At 45.6% G+C, this 23,790-nt stretch overlaps 1 protein-coding gene and 1 long non-coding RNA gene across 6 annotated transcripts in view; one reads left to right on the forward strand and one right to left on the reverse strand.

Annotated features, from left to right (window-relative positions):
- LOC139819612 (uncharacterized) overlaps nucleotides 1–23,790 on the forward strand; it is a 39,028-nt gene that overhangs the window by 11,350 nt on the left and 3,888 nt on the right. Inside the window, exons 1-2 of one of the 3 annotated variants that reach the window (XR_011733783.1) lie at nucleotides 14,519–14,757; nucleotides 15,262–15,397. This is a non-coding gene — a long non-coding RNA (uncharacterized lncRNA). Of the gene's footprint in view, nucleotides 1–14,518; nucleotides 14,758–15,261; nucleotides 15,398–23,790 lie in introns of those variants that run through there. The other 2 variants (XR_011733782.1, XR_011733781.1) reach the window with 2 other exon arrangements.
- Tet (tet methylcytosine dioxygenase-like) overlaps nucleotides 3,728–23,790 on the reverse strand; it is a 48,747-nt gene continuing 28,684 nt past the window's right edge. The window contains exons 4-13 of one of the 3 annotated variants that reach the window (XM_071789089.1): nucleotides 16,437–16,667; nucleotides 12,265–12,502; nucleotides 11,795–12,030; nucleotides 8,964–11,619; nucleotides 8,490–8,665; nucleotides 7,999–8,352; nucleotides 7,693–7,920; nucleotides 7,373–7,527; nucleotides 6,927–7,234; nucleotides 3,728–6,833 (exon numbers count right to left, since the gene is read on the reverse strand). In XM_071789089.1, the coding sequence (XP_071645190.1) occupies nucleotides 4,606–6,833; nucleotides 6,927–7,234; nucleotides 7,373–7,527; nucleotides 7,693–7,920; nucleotides 7,999–8,352; nucleotides 8,490–8,665; nucleotides 8,964–11,619; nucleotides 11,795–12,030; nucleotides 12,265–12,502; nucleotides 16,437–16,667 (6,810 nt within the window). In that variant the 3' untranslated portion in view covers nucleotides 3,728–4,605. Of the gene's footprint in view, nucleotides 7,235–7,372; nucleotides 7,528–7,692; nucleotides 7,921–7,998; nucleotides 8,353–8,489; nucleotides 8,666–8,963; nucleotides 11,620–11,794; nucleotides 12,031–12,264; nucleotides 12,503–16,436; nucleotides 16,668–20,191; nucleotides 21,543–23,790 lie in introns of those variants that run through there. The other 2 variants (XM_071789090.1, XM_071789088.1) reach the window with 2 other exon arrangements.

Below are 23,790 nucleotides of genomic sequence, written 5' to 3' on the forward strand. Positions count from 1 at the left end.
TAATACTATTTTGGCATCGTCGAACCGATATAAATTTCCGAGTTTTCGCCCTATAAAAAGTTTTTTTCTTTTTTCTTTTAGCAAGAATAACGATCCTCGGTGTACTTATAGACGGTTGGAAGTATCGTACAATGGTGTCTCGGGGCGCATTACGTGGCTAATTGTAAATATACAATTTTTCGGAAGTGTGTCAATGTGGAATTTTGATTTCCCTTCGTGGTCGCGCGCTATGCGCGCACCGGGCGTCGCGGGGACTCGCGGGTTCATCGTCGTCCCCCCTCGAAGACGTGTCGATCGATCCACGGATCAAATCGCATCACCGTGGATTCGATTTTTACGAGGGAGAGACTGAAAGAACAATAATAATTTTTTCTCCGAAAAATAAATTTCGAGAGAGCGGAACGATGCCTCCCCGGAGTTCCGCGACACCCGCTGGACCCGAAAGTCGTCGTCAGAGACGCTTTATTATTGTATTGTCACTTCTGCGGAATACGAGGAGAATAACAGCGTCCTGCTATATACTTGTTAAGAAAAAAAAAAGAGAAAAACGAGAAGCCATGCAGGGGGGCCCGATGCTATTCTACATTGTACTCTCGTTACCGTCCTCGCTACCCTTATCTAGAAAATGGATCGGTGTATGCGTGCGTAAGCGAAAGGAACGAGTGTCCACGCGACTGAAATTATCCCATCTCGTTGCGGAAATTATCCCTCTAAAGAGAAGCAAGTGGTGGCGAACTCAGAGAGAACAGAGAGATACGCGTCTTTCCTTTTCATTCGTTTTCCTTCTCGGGAGGGGGATTGAATTCGATAAGAGACGGAATTATCGCGATTCTCTCTCTCCCGTATATCTGGGCAAGGGGGGGACCCCGATTTTCCTCAACGAACGTTTACTCGACCGAGAATTGCCCCCTTTCGTTCTTCCGTCGAGCGGACTTTACCATGAAGCTGCACGAAGCGTTCGAGAGACGACAGAGCGATGAAACAAAGAAGAAAATAAAAAAAGGGACACTCGATTGACTGGTTTTTGTTTTGTTTTTTTAATCCCCGCCGATTGAAATTTTTGAGGCCGTTCCAAGCGATACGAGCGAAAATCGACGTGGCGTATTGGAATTCTTTCGTGTTAATAGGAAAACGTCGATCGACCCGGGAAGTCGGGCAATCTCAACCGAGAGTCAAGCCGCCAGCTTGCCGAAAATAGAAAAAAAAACCAGTACAACACCACGTTCTCAAACTTAATTAATAAATATATAATATACATTAAATTAGATTATATTACTAGTTATTACTGTTGCCGATATTATTATTATTATTATCACTATTACTATTACATGCGATAACTAATGAATGATAATATATTAATGATTCCTATAATACTCCAGTAGGCGAGGGTTGGTCGCGTCTTGCTTCTTTCTTTTTTCATTCCACCGACATGACGGGCGCTAATGCAAAAGGAAAGGTAGGACTCGACTCGGTGAACGCGAGCCAAAAATCAAAAGCCCGCCCTCGTATTCACTCCTCGTTACGAGCTAAATATATAAATTTTGCGCCTTAAAAATCGTGCTACGCTTATTTAAGGAGTCGCAGACGAACGTCGTCGAGCGAGAAAAAAATAAATAAATAAGTTTTAAAGACCTTCTCGGCTACTAATCCTGCTGAAGGTTCGAGCTCGCCTCGAGCACACCTCTCCCTGTGGCCAGACCTTCGCGACAGGGTACCTTACTTACGTAACAACTTTGTGGTCGCTGAACGCAGACGATGGATCACGCGGAAGCGAGAGCTGCTCCCTTGGGCAGTGGGAAGTTTTATCGACCTACTTATTAACCCTCAGCACATTCCAGGATTAATCCCTTGCGCTCAGCTAGCCCAATGCCATGCGAAGAAAACACCCTTTTAGACCGCCTCCAAGTAGTGGCACTCCAGGCTCTCAATAACAACGAGTCCCAGTCTCCTTGGGAGAAACCCAAGCCTCCGAGCTCCGGATGACAATGTCGCGAGAGTATGGAAAGCGTGGAGATGGAAGAACACGGAAGGCGTGATACCCTGGCCAAGATATTATTCGGATCGATCAATGGCGATATGGAATGTACACTGACAATTTAACGCGCGTGAGCGTAATGGGACTAGGGAGAACGGAGAATGCATCACTAATCCTCGTCCGGACCGGACGTGTTCCGGACCTGAAAACTTCAGATCGAAAACAAAAGCCTGGATATGCCACCAATCTATCGAATCGAGATCCTTAAGAGGCTGTCCACGATGACAATAAGCGTCTGATCCATCGAAAAGCCAGCCAGCACACTGTCAGAGACCGTATCGGGATTGGTCCTGAACTTGAAAGCTCATCAGCAGGACCCTGTTGCCGGGCCTTGTGCCGCTCGCAACAGGCTTAGACTAAAAGACGATTAATATGTACAAATAAAGTCGAGGACAATAGAGAAGGTAATGATAAAATTACAGATCGAATCTGTTCGTTTCTGCCGATTCAATATCGATATAATGATTGCTTCGAATCTCGGAAAACCGATACGAATTCCTTTTCTGACATATCGAACTGATTGATCCTCTCGATTAATTTTCTTTTGTCTCGATGAGATGTCAGACGCAAACGTTATCATCCGTTATTAAAAAATGATTAATTTCTTAAACTGTATGAAAAATTAATTCGCGCAACCGCCATCCTCTAGTACATTTATTGAATTTTATTAAATAATGCCGAATTTTGCAAACGACAAGCTAGCATAAAGTCGCGCTATCTACTAATTGTCGGTTCGAGTAAAAGGGATCAAACGAGGTGGAATAAACGGTAAGGGAAGAACGTCAAAGATTGACGATGAAGACAACACCTGGCGTATCCAGCATATACCGCCGACCATTAAATACACCCCTACCTACGTCACGTGATTGTTAGATAAATGCTTTGTACTCAGCCGACCCGAAGGGCGCATGGTTAGTATTATATCGCATGCCACTTGAATTAATCGTACTTAGTACTTAGCTATGAGTACAAACACGTAAATAAATACGAGAATAAGAAGCGAAATGTACAAAGGCTAGAAATCAGAGATATTACATTACATATCATTTAATTAATTTAAAGATTTGAGATCATTGTGTCGTGTGTCGTCGTCTGGATTTTTAGGATTGTGCTTGGACCTTTGCGAAAAATCGTTTAATTAACGAATATAAAAGGCGCTCTCGAACTATCGGCCCTTTCTTTCGACTTCGATAGATTCGGAAAGAAATCTGATCTTTGTCTGAATCTGAAAGCGTTTTGAATTTAATTAAAACGTTACGAGATATCACAATATTATATATCTTATATTATACATATATATAATATCAGGCCTGGTCAACTTCGAGCTCGAGAGAGCACTTCTCTCTTTCTATCCATGGAGAGTGGGGGAAAGGAGTTCTTCCGTTCTTCCATGGATGAAGTTAATTATGCTTGCTCAACTTCATCTAGCGGAGGAACTCCTTTCCGGAGCTCCGGATCTCAAAGTTAACCAAGCCTGCATTATATACATATATCGTATATATTATATATGTTATATATATTATTATATTAATAATAATATATTATATTATATTATAATATATATATAATAATATATATTATATATATATATAATATATATTATATATATTATAATTTATAATTATATATATATATATATATATATATATATATAATAATATATATATTATATTATATATTATATTATTATAATACAGGCCATATTACAAATGATATCTTGTTCAAAGCTTCCTCTTTTATCATATTTAATTTAGACCAAAAGATATACTTACAATTAGAAATATCTTTTCGTCGTATAGAAATACGATGTTCACGTACGTAAAAGCATGGTTGTTCAGCTTTTTTTTGCTTTTTTTTTAAATGAAGTCTCAGAAAGATGCGATAATTCGGAGATCATGTCGTGCAAGTTTCCTTGGGTGTCTTAAAGTGCGTATACGTTCAATGTGTGCTTTTATGTGTATGTATGATATCGCGTGATTCATCATCTAGACTTCGACTAGCTAGTAAGATTACAATTCTACCAACACGAAACCGTTATACATAGCGATATTACTTAAAGTGTACAGGGTCAGAATACGAAAATCTTCGTATCAAAGTCTTCGCAAGGCGCAGCTTTCATCGGAGCTTTCCTGATACATCAATAGCCTCGATCATTTACCATTGTCTTGATTTTGCAGCCTCTGGCTCGATTACGAGAGTCTCTTTCGAGTTCAACTCAGTAAAAAGTCAGTATAAAACGCGAGCCCCGACAAAGGGTGATGCAGTCACACCCGGCGAGGCTTTCTACAAGCACGTTTTTGTCGCTATGTTTAAATCTTGCGTAAAACTCGAAATAGAAAAATGGCAGTGCAAAGTGTGTGTTTCTCGTTTTCGGAATAACTAACTATAACGATAATAACAATATAAAGCCTCTCATGGTAAAGTCGCCGCCTTGTCGTTTCGTCCTCGATTGCGATTCTTCTTCAGAATCTTGTCTCTTGAATCCTCTAATCGATTCGATTTTTGGCGATGGCATATGTCGGTACAAGCTTCGGTCATCGACGATCAAAGCTGTACCGTCCGACTTCGACTCATCCAATCGCACCACCTTCTTGATACGGTCCAGTTATCATACATGGATGCATCGGGAAGAGCGTTGTCCAAGTCATCGTGGTGTAAGTAGGGGATCTCATCATGAACTGTGAACTGGGAACATTTGGAATGTGCGAAAGTGATGGAAGTGGCGTTGTTTTCTCGTTCATCGTACTGCCGGGGCTTGTCGCGGTGGTTGGAGTCGATGGACTGGCCGTCGACACGGACGTACCGCTGGTTGATGTTGTGATACCCAATTTTCGCAGTCGCATCTTTTCCTCCCATTCGTCCCAACCATGCTTCGGTCTGTTTAAATTGCGATGTTGATAGAATACCAAGCTAATCCTGGTCGGATTGAGCCGATTGGGTTTTTTCAGTGCGGTGGTGGCATGCATCTCGTGCTTCGCGCACTCGAAGAGTACGCTACCGTGGCTCAGGGCGATTGCGACACCGCCCATCTGCGGATCCTTGAAGCATTCTTCGTTCTCGGAGTAATCCGTTATTTCGCCGAGAGGCTCCGCTTTCGGAGGAGGCTCTGGTAGGACCGGGAAATAAGGTGGTGGTCCGTAAATATCCCACCGCGGCGTGTCCCACCTCGTCCAGCCGGAATTCAAGCCTTGATACGCTGGGTTCAAGCCCTGATACGGATATTGAGACGAGTGAAAGCAACCTTCGCGTTTCGGTTGCTGGTAGAATTGGTCCGGAGCTTGATATGATTGTTGATGGTGGTTATAGTTGTAACCTTCCCATGAGTTGGCATAAGGTTTCTCGAATACCGGATAGGTCGGGTATCCGTATTGAGGAAAGGCATGGTGACTCAAACCGGACATAGTGTGAAAATCCTGTTTTATTTCTTCGGTCCATGCGAGACCATTTGGATTGGAATTGGACACTTCTTGCTTGTTATCATAAAATCCTTCTCGTAATTTATCCTCCGTGCAACTGTCTTTCAATTGATTGGATATACAACCGTTTTGGACCGTGTTGTTATTAGGAGCATCCGCGAAAATAGGCTTAGAGTCTGGAGGTTTTAAAAATGTTCTGGCTAAAGGATTTGGATATGCACTGGGTTCCGTAGATGGGTTCTGATTGGATATCGTTCGCGAGGGTGGTCTTCCTCTTGGCACTCGGAACGGCGACGGTTCAGGACACGTTTCCCAGGCAGCAGCTTTGGTTTGGTCCGGTCTTGCTAGTTTACCGACCCAGATTTTCTTGTCGCCCATCTGATCGAATTGCTGTGGACTTTTAACTTGATTAGGACACCACGAATTCGCCGTATTCCAATTCTGCGGGCAAGAAACGTGATCGGGAGACGGGGATGAAGGATGATTGCCTACGAAGGACTTCAATTCCGATTGTCTTTGCGCATGATAAATGAATTTTCGCTGGTCATTCGACGAACATTGCGCGTCATTTCGTTGTTCTGGCAAATGCAACGAATTATGTCCCAAAACATCCGAGTTCGGAGTCTCCATAGATTTATGATTATTATTGTCCACGTAAGAGAATAAATTTGACGTGTTACCATCGCAATATTGATTATGATAGTTAGAATTTACGGACGCTTGCATCGGTTTGGATGAAGAGAGATGCTGCATTCTATTTGCAAACGTTTGTTCAACTTGTGGCCTCAGCAATAGCGATTTCGCAGGGTTTTCAGCATCTGTGTAATTTTGTGTCATGGTATTCGAATATCTCTGTGGAATAAAATCTCCCGTATATTTAGAAGACGACAGCTTTAATTGATTGGCAACGCAATCTTGTCCCATGTTGCGTACATGAATTGGCGACTGATTCATCTTGGGTGGAATATTTCGATGCGTGGTCTCCATGCTGAGCGATGGATTGAGGGAGCCGATCTTTGAGGAAGAACAGTCGATTTGCCCGTTGACAGAAGCGGCGTACATTCCAGAAGTCATTTGATGATCATAATTATTTTCCATGTTTGAATGTTCCGGTCCTTTCAACGGAATCATTTTTGGATCCTGAGGCGTCATGGTACAGCCTCTGGGTGATGCATTATAAGACCCTTCTCCCGAAATGCCTACGTGCGAACGAGGTGAAACGGGATGATTTCTGGGTGAACTCCCGTAACATCCTCTGGCTGAATCCACTGTAGAATTAGGTAAATTCCTTGACCCTGGTCTATGCTCTTCTTGAGAAACGGTACTCCTGGGTCTAATATCATCCAAACTGGTACTGTCTGGGTCCACTTTGATGTCCCTCTCTAAACCACCAAACGAAGTATATTCTCCCCATGGATTCAGCCAGTTACTTTTACGCTGTTCAAGCCAGCCATTTCGGTTCCATTGTTGCTCACCTTGATATGCTCCCCATCCTGGATACATTGATACCGGGCTATCTAAGACCGTGGATGATACCTGAGAGCTCTGCAACTGCGCGTCAATTCCTTCGAACATGGGCGTCATCTCCAGTGTTAATTGTGATTGTAGCTTAGAAGGATCTGCGTGTCCCGGCGAACGTCCAGAATCAACCATTTTTTCCGCCATAATTTTGACTGTATCCTTCTTGCCAGACTGAACATCTGGCTCGTCTTCTTTCCTTTTTTTACCGTGACGTCTGCATGGTTGAAGAGGTACCGATCTAACTCGAACCTCGCACGGATATCTGAACGGAAAATAAAAAGTATATATTTCATGTATATATGTGTGCCGAATTTTTCGCGTCTACACTTACAGCAATCGGCGATTGCATGATGTAATAATTTTTCTATAAATTATTTTCGAATATTTAAAAGGTACTAACTTGGATAAAAATTCAAGAGCACCGGAATGAATCTTCTTCTCCTGACCTTCCTTTGAACCGAATTCGTCTGTGTCGTCCATTATGTAAAGAGGTAGCACGTGTAACTGTTCGTCTTCGGGTTTCGATAATGCTCGATGTTTTGTCAGGGTAACTACCTGAAAAAAAAAAACGTAACAATGCTGATGTTATAAGCTAAAAATGTTGTAATATTTATAAAATAATAAATCTTATTTTTTTTTTAGACATTGTGAGAGGGAACAACGATTTGTATCATAATGTTATATCGCGAATTAACGTGTCGAATTAAGGCATTCACGTACCACGGTGCATCCGTTATTCATGTTGTGTAGATCCCGATGGGCGTGTGCGCAGAAATCAATGCAAGCCGTAACACCGGAAAAGGGCCGACCTGGTTTAAATCCTAAACGACACTCGCTCGCTTCCCGCTCGAATTGTGTTTGATTATTAAAAGCCTCTGGTGCAAGACTAAGGTACAAAGGTGATAAAAGCGTCGCTAGAACATGCATTCTCTCTTCGACTTCTTGTTCCTGCGAAACAAGTTCTTTTGTTATTCATTATTCTGTAACCGATTTCCTAATCGTTTGGATTGCTTTCAAGATAATTACCTCCGATCGTACGGACAGTCGAAACTTTCGGACGGTTTTACTTCTGGCATATTTGCAGCCGTTATAGTACATCGACCATGAGCAGCCGAAGGAGAAGCTGGCGCCGCATGTGTCAGGATCGAGTCCTTGGCATGCACAAGTTCGCGGTTCGTTGGTACCGCATCGTCTAGTGGTTGGAAGACCAAATCGATTGAGTTTGTGACTTAAGAGAGTATAGATACGATCTGCTTCGTGAGTCGGCACCCCTTCCCAGGCAACCATAGCTACAACGATCCAAGCGGTGGGACACTTGTGACCTTGGCGATGTTTCACCACGGTTAAGATCTTCTCATCAATGCCGGATCGTCGGATGATCTACCAAATTATTTACATTAGAATTTCGGGTTTTCGCATAAAAAAAATTAATGTTGCTGATACAATGCATTTCTTTTTTAACATTACATCTTTAACCGTTGCTAGCTGCACGACTGTTTTGGAGAAAAATCACTTACCCACTTAGCCATTGGACATCCTTGCGTGGTTTTGCCCTCCTTTCCGGTATAGACGACCTTTTCAAATCTTATCGCGTCGCCCTTAAGGCCGGTTCTTCGTTCGAGATCGTTCCGAAGATCAGGCAGGCTTGCAGCTGCCCCGAGGTGAGTGTAGTACGAACCGGGCTCTGGCGGACCTTGTGGTTGAACCACATTTTATTTACGAACGACTGACACGTAAACGAAAGGAAGCAACAGAAGCGGAAACATTTATGCTGTGCACGTAGTAGATTTGTCCTTGCGAATAAGGGTTACTACATTAGGTGTGCACATTCTTCTCCGGATTTTCGGACCGTATAACCGTATAGCCGGTCGGTGTAGTTTATATTGCCAATAAAATGTATGTAGTACGTTTATAACTTTTTTCCGTGTGCTTCTTCATGGTTAGTGTTTTCTCAATGTTAGTGTAATACGGGATACGTAATTGTAACTCACATTTATCGGCGGGGAAGCAGTTGCAGTCTGGCACTTCGGTCCGGACATTGTTCTTCAGTTTGTCCAAGTGGTCTTGCAATTTTGTCGTCATAGTCGTCGTAGTTGGAGTATGCGGACTGTGCGGTCCCTCGTTCTTTAACTCGGCTTTCTCCGAAGAATCGTCCAATATTTCATCCTTGGTTTGAAGACCCTGACAACAGCCGTCTCTTAGATGTTCGGGAGTCGGTTGTTCAGTCCCACCTCTTCGACAGCACCACGAACCGGTTCCCGGTGATACCTTTGCGGGTCCACCGTCGCCGCGAAACTTATAATCTCCAGCAATCTCTCGATTCTGTTCATTCTCTTCATTCTCGACGATGTTGGACGTATCATGAGATACGTAGGAATAAATATGATCTTCGGCGTTCTCCTGTTTAATCACACGATCAGAATCACATTTACCTTGGGAAGATACATGATCGGCAGCATCTGTCGACTTCAGAAAATCTAGATTATCGTTTTTCATTCCGGATTCACTTTCGGATATCTTCTGGGATCCCTCGAAAGATGTGTTCTCAATTTGATTCATGCATAATCTTTGTTGGAAAGACTTGTCGTCGATCTCTTGATCTTCATTGCTTCTTCCTTCTGCCTCCCAGGAATGTTGCTCTTTGTCTTTGTCGCATGATTGACTCTTATTTTCTGCAGCGAGCTTCATAAAATTTTCGAAACTTGTCATTCCATTTTCCGGCAATGCGGAATTATCGTCATTTTTATTATCAATGTCGTCATTATTGTGAGTGTGTTCTCCTTCCGTCCATTCCCACAAGCCACCACCATCGGGCAAATTATCTACCCGAGGGTGGTGGCTATGCGATAAAAAATTACCGGTCAAGTTTTCATTAGGTTGCGTCATCGAAATAATATTTGACTGGTTTATAAAATGATCCGTGTGTTTCTCTTGCATCTTTTCGGTGCTTTCATGCGTATCACGTATTTGATCATCCGATGCATACTCTGAAGCGGATCCATTGTTAGAATTAAGATGTTGCGATTGCATCTGATGATGTTGGTGGGTTTGCTGCTGATGCTGCTGTTGCTGTTGCATCTGTTGCTGTTGTTGTTGTTGCTGCTGATGCTGCTGTTGCTGCTGCATTTGCTGCTGCTGCTGTTGTTGTTGCTGCTGCTGTTGTTGTTGTTGTTGTTGTTGTTGTTGCTGCTGCTGCTGCTGCTGCTGCTGCTGCTGCTGCTTGTTCAAAATCATCGATTTTAGTCGACTATTAAGATTCACTCGATTAGATTGAGCATAGACATTGCTTTCTGAATTATCTTGATTCTCCGGAAATCCGTTCGGTCTACTATTATCCATTGTTGTTTGTTGTTGCCACGCAATTCTCTCTCCTGAGTTTTGCATGTCTTGCTTTGTCGCCTGTTGTCCCCAGGTCGGTTGATTTTCCGATGCAGAATTTACAGGCGACCAAGTCATTCGACTGTCCAATTTATTTTCTTGTGGCTGTTGACTTTGCCACTGATGACTCGGGGTCCGTCTAGGACTGTGCTGCGAGTCCTGCCATTGTTGTTGCGGCTGTTGACTATTATCACTTTTTATGCTATTTGGTGACCAATTCGGTTGACTAGTCGGCGTGTCGGGCCACGATATTTGATTGGACGGTGTGAGTCTGGGGTTCTGCTCTACCTTGGTCTGCTGGGGCCACTGTTGTTGTTGTTGCTGCTGCTGCTGCTGCTGTTGCTGTTGCATCTGCTGTCCGGAAGGCGTTAATCTCGGATTCTGCTGAGATCCTTGCATTTCCGGACTACTTTGCTGCCAGTTACGCTGGCCAGAAGGCGTCATTCTCGCATTTTGTTGAGCATTGCCGTGCTGGTGGTCTGACAGTTTCGGAGAGTGCTGCAACCAAGTCTGATGTTGAGACGATTGTTGACTGGATGGCGTCAACCGTGAATTTTGCGGATCCCTTAGCTTCGGACTCTGTTGCGACCAGTTTCCCTGAGTTTGTTGTTGCTGGTTGTCGGCGTTGTCGGACCACGACTGTGGCGTTTGGGGTTCCTTCACGCTTCCGGTCTCCCAGCTCATATGACTCGCTGGTCTTGGCAGTTCCTGTGGTTGCATTTGAGAAGTTTGTTGCTGCTCCACCTGTGACTTCATATTGCCTTGCATATTTTGTTGTTGTTGCTGCGGTGGAGGCTTCTGTGGAGGCTGCTGCATCGCTCCCTCCTGCCAATTCATGTTGTTGTTGACACTGCTGTTCATCTTTCCGCTTGTGTCTGACCATACATGTCGTTGATTATTGTCGACCACCGATTGTTGCTGTTGCATTTGCGTTTGTTGATGGTGTTGCTGTTGTTGCTGAGCAACCATTTGCCATTGATTCTGCGCTGGTTGCTGACCCATTTCCACGTAGCCTGGATACCCGTTAGAGTTGTGTAAACTCTGTGGGTCCGGTTGAAGTGGATACCCAGGCATCTCGTTTCCCGACACGTTGGTGGCGGAGATCGTCGCAAATCCCTTTACTTGCGTATCCGCGGCGGTTTGCTGTTGTTGCTGTTGCTGCTGCTGCTGCGGTGGCTGCTGCGAACCTCCTTGTTGCTGACTGTCCATGTGTACCGAGCTACTGCGACTCGTCGGAGTTGTCGACGGAGGTGGCGCCATCGTCACGTCCTGCAAGAAGCCCCGTTTTGCGATGTGTAGCGTTCGTTGCAAATGCTTCATACGATTCTTTAGAACGGCTATCGAATAGGGGCAAACACGAGAAAATCGTGAGAATTGAATCCGCGCGTATGAACGAAGCATAAGTGTAAATTGGAGCCTTATTTATGTAATCAGAGACACTTACTTGTTGTTGATAGCCATTTACATAGTCTTGTCGCTCATAGGCGACTGATTGATTAGCGGTAGCCGAGGGATCTACAAATTGTCCATTCAACTGCCTCTGAGGCGTCGAAACCACCGTCTGTCCTCCGACCGGGGTCAGCGGCGAAGGTTGCCCGGTGATGGTGTACTGTCCCGTCGTTCCGGCTCGTTGAAACGCAGACTGATCCGCTGTTATGAACGTTTGTTGCTGATACGGAACTGTAACATTAATACGTTGATATAGACACGCGATCTTACGTAACGCGACTGCACAAAGCGGTCTCATGTCTCTAATGAAGAACGCTTAGTTTGTATGATAGTTTAAGAAAACGGAAACTATTTCGAGCAACTGTATACGTATGTTATTTATATCCTTTAGCAAGTGCGATACAGTAATTCCTAGAGAATTGTCATTCTACTTTGTGTTGCTATCACCTCGTTTGAGTCACTCACCTGGTTGAGGATGATAGGGTGTCGCGGCGGCGTACTGAGTGTGATATCTCAACTCCTCGAGTTGATTCGGTGCGGAAATCTGCTGAATGAATTGCTGAGGTGGCCACGGTGCCGGTGACGTTTCGACTGCAACAGCGCCAACTGGCCCGACTCCCTGATGCCAAACCGTATTTCCAAACCCTGCTGCGGGACGGAAACCAGCGCCGGAATCACCATAAAACGGCATCACTCCGGGTGACTGCGCATAGAGAGAACGAAAGAATCTTTCAGCGTTGTTTCCTTCTATGTCGTCAAATTATCTTTATCATTAACTCGTCGAGAATCGAGGACCAAAGTTTAAGTAAACTTTATATTAGGAGTGGCAATTTATCTCGCGCTTTGTTTCAAGCATCTAGATAGAAATTCTTTAGTGATTAAAAAAAAATTGTCTATTAGCATAAAAAATTATGTCGATTAAAAAGGACAAAAACCAATGGTCGTAACGATTATAATTATATAACAAATAAGAAGGCCAAGTTAGGTCGACTAAAAAAATCTTTATTGTCATCTAGATGTAATTCTCACTTATATAGATATCTATTTTTTTCATAAAACTATTTTATCGTGCAATAAATAACAACGATAATAGCAATCGTCCGGGATAAAATAACGCGCCGCGCGCATAAAAATGGAGCTGTGCGAGTTCACTTTCGTTTATTTTCGTTCGTCCGGCCGTTCTCTCTCGGCTTTTGCCTCCCTGTCCCGCGTTCTCTGTCAACGTGATAGAACGAGAGAGGAAAGTCAGCGAGCGGGGATGGAGCGACGGAGACGGCGTCGAAGGGGGAGAAAAAAAGGACGTATCGAGGCACGGCGAGGCAGAGAGGAACCGTCCGCAGCGATGCGAGTCGAAGGAGAGACGAGAGCCGGCAACCTCGCAGCCAGACTGTAAAACTTTGTGCAAAACGAGAAGGGAGAGTCAGGACGATTGGTTCGTTCGTCCGTCCGTCCGTTTACCACGGCCGATCTTTTGTCATCCGTTCTCGGCAGCGGCCGCCTCGTAAAATATGCCTGCACGTTTCGAACGATGCGTCCCGTCTTTAGAAACGAGAGCGAGGGTGAAGGTGAATGTTCGAATTTCGAATTCGAATTCCCCAACTCATACATTCGGATTTGGGCCTTTCAGGCGGCTGAGAGGAGCCGTATTCGCCTCGTCGTTCGCCAAATTGGCGCTTAGCTATCGAGTTTCCGTGCGAACGACCCCCGTCGAGCGATTACCCACGCGGTTCCAAAATGCAAAAAGCGCTGATAAAGCTAGGTGCGCTCGCAAATAAATAGCAGATAAATGGCTTCGGTTCCGCGTTTGCATATGTACACGCATAAAATATGTAACAGTTTACGTGAGAAGAAAGCGGAGTATATGGCGCGGACCCTAACTGTCTGACATTTAACGCGTTATCGCGTACGAGCTATTGCAACAAACGGCTCGTGCCGAACGTTCGATCGCACGATCGCCCCGAGAGACGTCTATCTCGAAGCTTGGGGAGTCGTCCCTCTCGCTTTCTCTCTGGGTGAGAGAACCCTCATAGTGGCCGTGAATCGGTGTTTGTGGTCGAGGCTGATAGCGTCGAAGAGCTGGGCGTCTCGCCAAGCGTGGCACGGTGGATTCCTCGGTATCATCCTCCTTCTCTTCCATCTTACGCACACCCTCGTGTACTCGCGCGCCCGCGCTCTTTCTCTCTCCCCCGGGGGAGAAAATCCTTCCGTTCCCGTGGCATTGTGACCTAGGGCAACCTAAGACCCCGGCGTGATAAAACGGAACGTTCTGTGACAGCACCCAAACATGACCCTCGGGAGCCCGAGTTGCCCTTCCGGCGGATATTCGCGGAGAGAGAGTTTGCCGACCCCGACCACTTTTCACCCACTTCCCGTTTTCCCGATCTTATCCCGCCGCCAGATGCGTTCGATCGCGTTTACGGCTACTCGCCCGTAATCGATGTAACGTGACACGATTACACGTGTCTGGATCTCGGAGAAAAAATTTTCGCCGCGGGGGAGAAACCGAGGGGGGGAGGGGGAGGGAAGGACGTAAACGCGGACGGACAAGTACCGTTTCGTCCCTCTCGCTTTCTGCGAGCGATCGCGTGCGGCTAAACCGCATGTACGTGGCAACGGGAACGCAATTCGCAATTTGCGCACCGCCAACGATCGGACGGCGGCATTTCGCGGTTTCGGTTTATTGCATAATTGGGCGCCCCGACGAATACGCGCCCTGCTGCGCCGCGCCGTAACGTTGATTCCTTTATCGCCGCGGCATTAGCAATTATCGTGTCGCGGGCGACACCGAGCGTGTTTTGCCACGGTCGGATATAGTCGCGTTTAAACGCGCGAAATGCACAATTAACGCCGAGCATAGACATCAATGGGAATGGCCCGCGTTTAAATGCATCACGGAAAGGGAAGCGACACACGAACGGATTACATTTCGCGTAGCTGTGACGTATCTCGCGTGTGTGTGTAAGTTTATCACGCTCGCCTAGAAGCAATATCGAATATTGTAACAACGATGAAGCTAACGATAATAGATGAATTGGTCGACATTTCTACGCGCGCATTTTACGCGAAACGTCGTTATGCAAATTAAGATAACCGCAGCTGCGTATGGCGTCCGGATTAATTGACAACTTCGATCCAGGCAAACTGATTTCGTGATTGCACGTTATGTGTCTCGGTAATGGGATTTTGTTGCAATCTCGGTTGCAATTTTGGCCTAATTTTTTTTTTTAATTAAAATCTGTCGTCTTTTTCCCCGTACTTTTAGTGTTTTAACGACGGCAAGTTGTCAGACGCGCGTAATTAAGATGCTTTTCTGAGTCAGGATCTTGTACGTATGCATGAGATCACAAATGCCCTAACACGTGTAATTGCACACGGAAACACATTCGAAGTGCATGCTTCCTGTCTAAACGTTCGCGCACCGTAATTGTTGTTTATTTGCAAAACATTATTGTTGTGTTTCAGGAAGGTACGGTTTAGTTACGCTTACTATAAAGGCTCATCACTATAAAACGAGAACGCCGAGAGGAAAGGCAATGGATGTCAGCGCTGCTTTATCTCGATGGTGACTTTCCGTGATTGCAGAAGTTTCCCCGCGACGGTAAGTCTAATATACTTTTAGTTCGCGTTTAGTTTCGCGTTTTAGTTACAAGGCTACGAATTTTTAATATCGACGCAATGCGCGGTATGCTGTCTCTCTCCCTTCCCGATATATCGATTTGTTTATCTCATTAAAGAATACACACGTGGAGAGTTTCACGTACAGGCAGACGGCGATGCGTGGACGATTCGATGTAACATCGAATTGCGCGCTTCGGCACCCGCGATCATTTTGAGAATCCGCGATTGCTCGTTGCGCGCCCGCGAGGAAGAAAGATGGCTAAGACAATTAAAATATTAACATCGGTAACCGAAGAAGACGTGCAACTGGGGCGGCATGTATTAAAGGCGAATCTCCATATAGGAATCGCGGGGGTTTGGTTCACCCCCGGCGTACCTCTGCGACGCGAGCGAGCGGCTACCCTTGCCGGCTTCTATCGTATCGTTACTCCTGCTCCACCTCTTGATACCGCTCGCTTTTCATCGCTTCTCTCTTTCTCTCCTTTCGTCCCCGGGATACGTCGCTCTCCTCTTACCCTCTCTCTTTCTATCTGTCTCCGTCTCTTTCTATCTCTCTCTTTCTCTCTCCGTCTCTCTCTCGGTAGGTCGGTGGTTCCTGTTCCTGCGGGTATTGATTCGCGTTGGCGGCCGGTCACCGCCCCCGCACTCACTGTCTGCCGGTAGTCTACCCTTGCCCTCCATGTTACGCCGCTATTTCGACAGTCGATTCCTTTGCAGTCATGGACCGTCGCGAGCAACGTCATTCCGCGAACGTTAAAATTATTCTTACATGTTCTAATCGACCCGATTTTATCTTTATAAGTAACCCGATCTTTAGATCTTTTTTACTAGATCTCTGATTTTAAAATTTCCCTAACCCGATGTACATCTTACAATTAGGCGCACACCTTGCATATTTTATATGTTTAAGACGACTTTTTATCATAATAATATTTATTGTAATAAAACGGAGAACGACGGAGGGATCGGGTCTTTCGCGTAATTTAAACAATTTTACTAGAGAGGTTTAAAACACTTACCATAGAGACGACAGGTGGTGGCGGATTGCCGTTTCTGAGAGCGCCCGTTTGTTGGTTCGCCGCGGGATTGAGATTGTCCTTGGTCTGCTGCATGGGATCTGTCTGGTGTAAAGATTGTTGCGTTTGTTGCTGGTGCTGTTGCTGCAAACCGCCGATACCACCCTGCGGACTGCCGAGACCAGCTGGTGCGCTATCAGGTGTGCTGACCTGCCGTGCGATCTTCCGGTAACTCTGTAATAAACATTGTCACATTCATTTTATGTGTCTCGCATATATATATGTGAAACTCGTATAGGAGTATATAGGAAACTCTACAATCTCGAAAAGGAAATTTAAAAGAAATTTTAGCCTTTGAAATAAATTTATATTCGCGATACAAAATCTAGATATAAACTATTCTAGAGATTCTGTTAATTCTACACGGAAAGGACTTCTCGATCTAAACGTAGGTGTGATCGAAATTAATGACTGAATTTATGATTGAGATCGGTACCGTGGAAACGATACGAGTCGCGAAGGGTTAAGAAAATTAGACTCGAATCGTAGGAAGAAAGGATGGTACTAAAGCCAGTTATACGGCAGTGGTGACCCTAATGCTAAAAATAACGACACGGCTTAAGTAGGCCGAGGCGGCTGAAACGGTTTCCATAGTTCAACAAGCATCAACCGAGCTGATCGCTCGTTTTTCCCCTTTACGAATGTCTCCCTTTACGGATTTGACGTAGCCATGACGTAGTAAATTTTTCAAGGCCGGATATGCCGTCGAGCGTGAAAATCGCCTTTGCATTTTCGATACGCGACATGTGGCTACGTGTCAAATATGTATTATGTTATGCATCGATTTATAAATAGACGCGACGTTGCTGGGTCGGACCTACGCTGAGCTCGCAAGGAGAGTTCCTTCCCTCGCGGAACATTTGTCACCCACTGAGACGCCTGGATCAGCGTTTCGAAACACTCATTCGTATGCACCGCCGTAAAAAGGAAAATATTAATAGGTACTATTCTTTGCATCTTCAGCAGAACGTCAGAAACAATCAATGGAAATTCTAAAGATGTATAATCACGGTTATGAATCCTTTCATAAAAATGTTCTCATGTTGTGAATCCAGCGAGATCTATTTTTCATAAAAACAAATAAAGAAAGAAAAGAAATGGGAAAGGAAATGGAAAAAAGCCCTTAAAGAGCTGCTGCTTTTATTCCTCGTGCAGGTACGCGCGGATCGATGCCGATTGAAAAATCTTCATGGAATACGTCCGGAAGGGAATGATGGATTCTTTGAACCGTCAATCATCGATCAGCAAACTGTAAGACAAGACGACTGACCTTTTTCAGAGAGACGGTACGGATTAGCTGGTTCTCTCTCATCGTCTACTTATTTTAGATCTTGTTGCAATTCACGTAGAGAAGCTGGGCGAATAGCCAATTATCCAGGATCATTCGTCCGTGGAGTTTTCAAGATTCGGAGAAAGGAAGGGGGCAGAGAGAACGATTTCTCACTCGATTTTGACCCCAATGTTACTATTTTATAAATTTTATATTTAAACATTATATACGTTGGGACGATACATATTGAGAACGATATGTTGGTAAATACATCATCGATTTATCGTTTCCACCTACGTCGGAGGCTCATAGATCGCGATATTTTCATTACAATGATAATCGGGTCGAAATTAGTTGTAAATGTTGACAGATTTGGATTGCCAATTACTACGAGGCTCGTACTCCAGGGCGAGAGCTCTGGAAATAATCGGGCACGAAGCCCTGTCAAACCACGTGGCTGGCGCGTGGGCATTGACCGACCGCCACCAACCGATTTCAACGTCGACGTCGGCCATTCCACTCGCGATGATTCACATTTTGTTGACTTAAGCCAAATGAAAGTATAAGTGCATGCGATACGCGCGCTTCATCGCACGAACGCTTCTATTCTATACGTTCTGTACAACGCAACACGCTTTCGACACCAACTTTACAAAAAGATCCGGACGGCACATTAATAAAATTATTGATATATCTACGTCACAAAATGACGTCAAGAGTCGGCATCAGCTAGGAAAAGCAGGAGCAACTGAAATAGTTCTTTTTGTCGAGAATAGATTCGAAAGATTTCGAGTGTAATTCTGGATAATCCTTTGTTTACGTAGGATCATAGGAGTCACAGCGATGTTGTGCTGTGTCATTTCTTGACCCGTGTTACCCGCATTTCATTTATTTGTTTTGGTAATTATTCTTTTGACAAGCCACCTTCGAGTCGCCGACATTAGAATGTCGACGAGAAAACGCTTTTGACACTGTAAATGAACGATAATAGCGGGTATGAGAACCTGTTTAGGACAAGTTCCTCGTAAGATATCGGACAAGTCTGATCTGCCTGTTGGCCGCCACCCCGTTTGTACTTGGAAATAAAATTCTTTGCTAACTCAGCTCGCTTCATGGCTTCATCCAATTCGCTTGTTCTACACTTATTAAATCGTAGTGAATTTTCTGTTAGCCGGCGGATATTTTATTCTTTCCCGAGCGTCTCGTACGAACGGCTTTGCTCGATCGATCGCATTATTCGCAGGTCAACGCGTATATTTTTCTCCATTATAGATCACCTTGATCGCCGGTCTGGTTTGTGCGCGCGGCTGCGAGCGCGCGCAGTGATAGAACGGGCAAAAAGTTAATAAACGAGCGGAATTCGTCGAACCGCCGCCGATAGCAGCAGAGGACACGTCGTTTGACCTAAATTCCGCGATCACGATAGACGAACGCCGGCTTGCGTAACCGGCAGAACGCGGTTCGTCAAGTCGAGTTTCGCGCTCGGCGTTGGTCCTTGACGGCGCAAGGGCCCCGTTTCGTAGATATACCAGACGCGAGCGTCGCCTTATATAATCCAAACGCGCTACAGCAGTGTTAAGAATTGTAATATAGTGTTACGGCAACTCGTCACGGTGATTTATGCAGGATTCGAATCGTGCATTAAATCAACTTCGATGATACTCGATAGCGTAATGTTTAAAAGCTTGCAGTTTTGAATAAAGTTGGAAGATTTTTGGAACAAACGTTACGTACAGAATCATTAGACGATGACGCTTTGTTTCGAATCTGTTTGTTCGCCATTTTTTTAGATGTACTTTTTTGAGCTGTACAGCTTCTCTTGGATTGGCAGCAAAAGGCGCCTTCAACCCTGTCTTTGAGTTATGTAGCATTTATATAACGGAGTTACGCGTGGCATCGAATAGGAAAAGAATGTGAGCCTATCGATTGACATCACGTTCATTTATACGAGCAGCTCGAGTTTTTTTATGAATCATCCGGCTTCTTCTCTTCGTGCACGTCGCGAAGGAATCGTGTTGCGACATCCGTAATCCACACGCTATCGCTCGAATCAGAGTTCTCCGATGCTCCGAAAATATAAATATGACTGGCAGGCTAAGATGGCGAAACAGCGGTCGAATTTTTTATACTTTCCTTTCTGCCTTTGTTGATTTCTCGATTTATTTAATAGGTATCAAAAAGCATGGCGTAAAAATAAGATTCATCGGGTTTCGCCGGCCGGCCGGGGAGAAGCGGGAAACACCGCCGCTGGCGGAGATGCGATCCGAACACGTGTGCCATAAATTGCGCATCTTTGATAAGAGGTGAATTAAAAAACCATCTCATCGTGCAATCGATAAAGAAGAGAAAAAGAGGGAGAGGGAGAGAGAGGGAGAGGGAGAGAGAGAGAGAGAGAGAGAGAGAGAGAGAGAAAGAGAGAGAAACTCACTTCCTCGCGACGACGTTCTTTGCGGTCCAATGCTTCGTGAACACACTTGACCTCCTCCTCCTCCTCCCAAATCTCGTCTGGAAGCACTTGAAACTCGAATCGGATCACTCGCACTCGGCTTCGTACGAGCCAAGTTACGTATGTATGTACATATGTCGTTTCTCTACGTTTATTCTCCCGCGCGCGCACACCGTGACTCCTTTCTCCGATTTCCTGGCAGTGACACCCACGCCACGGAGCTGCAACCTCGTGCGTGAAACTACTTCCGACCGGAGAGCATTCGCGCCGGATTTTTGCAACAAACCGCGCTCAAACTCGTTCAACTACCGATCGAATCGATCGCCCTCAGCACTCACGAGAGATCACTCTGGTCGCGGAGCGATCCGCCGAATAACTCCCATGAGACGCCTCTCCCTTTTCCTCCGGCACCCGCTCTCTACCCCTCATCCCTCTTGCTCGCATCCCTTCTCCCCGCCCTCTCTTTCTTGCCTCTTCCTCTTCCTCTCGTGCCTCTTCGCGCTCGCCGACTGCGTTCCCACCTTTCTACGCTGCCTCTTCGTCCCTCTCTCTTTCTCTTTCTCTCTCTCACTCTCTTTCTCTCTCTCTCTTGTTCGCGAGCACGAGCGCGCAATCGCGCGTGTGGGTGTGCGCGGTCGTGCCTCGTTGTTTCTCTCCCACGACTCGCCTCCCCTTATCTCCCCACTGGGGCCACCGCGTCGCACGTTATCGCAGCGCGATATCGCGAATTCCTGCGTCCTCCTCGCGACGCGCCGATTTCTGCCATGACGGCACGACCAGAGTTTGACTAAAGAAAGCTTTGACTACAAGGGGAGGGGGTGACTACTGCGAACCCTATGGAGGATTTTGAGAATCACTCGCCGATACATTTTTTACTAACAAGATATAATATTTTCGCGCCATATGACATGGACAACATGGATCTTCGATGACGCCGAAACAGGACCGAGGCGTAAAATAGGGGGTGGTTTGACCGTCCCGTCTCGGAGAGGGTTGAGAGCGATTCCGAATCGGATCTCGGGATCTCCGACCCCCTCCGCTGCGTGACCGCTGCATTAACCACTGTGTCAATCGCTTCTTTCCACCTCGACATCTTCGAACGTGTAAACAAGCCTCGGCTTGTCTACCTCACCATCATGAAGCAACGACACGGCACACGGCGCCGTTTCTTCCACGTAGCTCGCGTCGCTCGGAAACGCTCGTGCACGCTCGTGTCGATTTTACATGACCCCCGCTCTTCTTCGTGTCCTTCCATTCCCTCTCTTTCTGTACTTTTGTTTCTCTCCCGGCTCTTAGTCTGGCGTTTTCAACTGGCGTCCCCAGCTAACTAGCGTATTCAACTGTTTCCGATATTTCTTCGATATTTTAAAGAAAAAATGGAGCACCATCCGCACTTAACGATTAGGATAAATTTTAGTTAGAATTTTAGATTCAATTATAGATTTCTTTTAAATAATAAATCTAAATAATGTTTGTTGACTCGATATTTTTATTTCTTATTACATCGCCTGATCTTTCCCAGTTGGATTGCATCGCTCTCGTAAGTTCTTACATGATTGGAAGACCAAAACGAGAGAGCGATACTCAAACTATGATATGTTTCAACAACATTATATGTATATATCATATTGCATATTACAGATTTTTACAGACAAAATTTTACAGGCATTATTTACGATCATAGACTAAACCATAATAATAGTTAGTGAGTTATAATGAGAGGAAATAAGTCGTAATAAGAAGAAATATCGGAGTATTATACGAGAAAAACACGCTTGGAGTATCGGCGGGACGACGTGCTTCGACAGTGAGGTCGCGGAGAAGGAAGGAAAAACAAAACTCGCGTCGCGAAATTGCTATGGCTCTCCATAGGTAGACGATGGGAGCAATAGGACCTATGTTGGTGTTGGTGTCGCCGCCGCTGCCACCGCCACCGCCGTTGACGACGACGGCAACGACGACGACGACGACGACGACGTCAACGACGATGGAGAGGGGATGGTTCGCCAACACGTCATTGTAACTGGAGGTGGCTGACGCGACAGAGGGGGTAAAACGCGGCTTGGTGGTGGGGCGAGAGAATACCTGCCGCCGTCAAGAGAAATGTTTAATGTATCGGAAGGAACGAAAAGCGTTCGCGCGCCCTGGCGAGGACGTTAAACGGAGTCGAATGCCCGGTTAATAACGTACTATTTTCTGGAGTCGATCTCGTGAGACGGCCATCCGAGCCGTTCATTCAGATTTGAAATTTAGAACGGTCAAAGTCGAATGATTTTCAAGGCTGATTTAGGCGTGTTAAAAGAAACAGATTATCTGGTAAGGGCACCGAACGATACCCTTTACGTAATCCAGGAAGAAAACAGATGTTTCAATCGGTTTCAATCGCTAAGAGATAATCGATCTGGCCGAAGAACCCTCCGTTCCTCCGAAGGCGTCGTTAAGAGGGCCGACGCGGATAGAGACGCCCTGAAAGAGGTCAAAAGGGCCGGCATGGCAACGCGCTCAGCAACAAGTTGCAGGGACGTTAATAAACGAGTCCTCGAAAGGCCGCCTCACGGATCTACCCTTAAGCCTTCCTTAGCTCGCCGATCTTTCCCCGCCAAGAGTCTTCCTCCAAGAGTCTTATTATCGTGTTATACAGTACGCCATCGCGTTTATGTATACATATATACCTCCTTTCTTCCCATTTCAAAATATACTATACCTCCGTACGTGTATGTATGTATCTATGTATACTGCTGTCCCATTGCAACGCGATGTTTCATTCGAGGCAGATCCGCAAAGTGAAAAACACAAGAAACACGCGTTTACAGGAGGAAAAGAAAACTGAGAGGCGCGTTTATTAGCAAATACACAAGTGAAATCTTATTTTACCAGGGCGGCTAAATGCAGGAATGTTGCGGTGCTATCTTATCCACGTGTTGACAGATTAGATAAGAAAAGGCCCCGTGGGTCGCTGGGCCGATTTCCTCGCGCTGCTAGGAACTGCCCGGTGAATAACGATAATTCGAAAAAGAAACAAGACAATAAAAAACATTATTCGTCCGTTTCTCGGTTCGAGCACAATCGAAATCAGGAAACTCGACTCGGACCGTTTTACGGCGGTATCTCGAAGTTCAGCTCGGCAATGTAGAACGATCTGCGAGTTGCAGTTCGACATTCTCGTCTCCGAAAATGAAAATTAAATGCCGCACGACGGCTAAATAAAATTCCTCGCCCCGCATGCGTGCTCAAGTCCGCGCGGCGGCTTAAGGCGCAAGCGGATTTTAAACATGGCGGTGCAGTAACGCGGACAGGCGCAACGTGCGTCGATCAATACCACCTTGCTTAATATCAGTTCTGAAACTCCGTACAGCCGGTACCGAGAGATAGCCGGCCCGCGTCAAGCGAGGCAGGGCTAAAACGCGTTACGGCGGCGGCGTCTCCGGCAATTAAGAAGCGCGAATATGGATCGCCGACCATCGATTGCCGGCGTACCCCGCCGCACGGCGGACAATCACTTTCGCTGGTATTTCTGACAGCGACAATTCGCGCAATTATCCGTAATTTATCGAACAGAATCCTCACGTTCGGAAGAGACT

Source organism: Temnothorax longispinosus, chromosome 9 (genome assembly GCF_030848805.1).
Source record: "Temnothorax longispinosus isolate EJ_2023e chromosome 9, Tlon_JGU_v1, whole genome shotgun sequence".
Classification (NCBI taxonomy): Eukaryota; Metazoa; Arthropoda; class Insecta; order Hymenoptera; family Formicidae; genus Temnothorax; species Temnothorax longispinosus.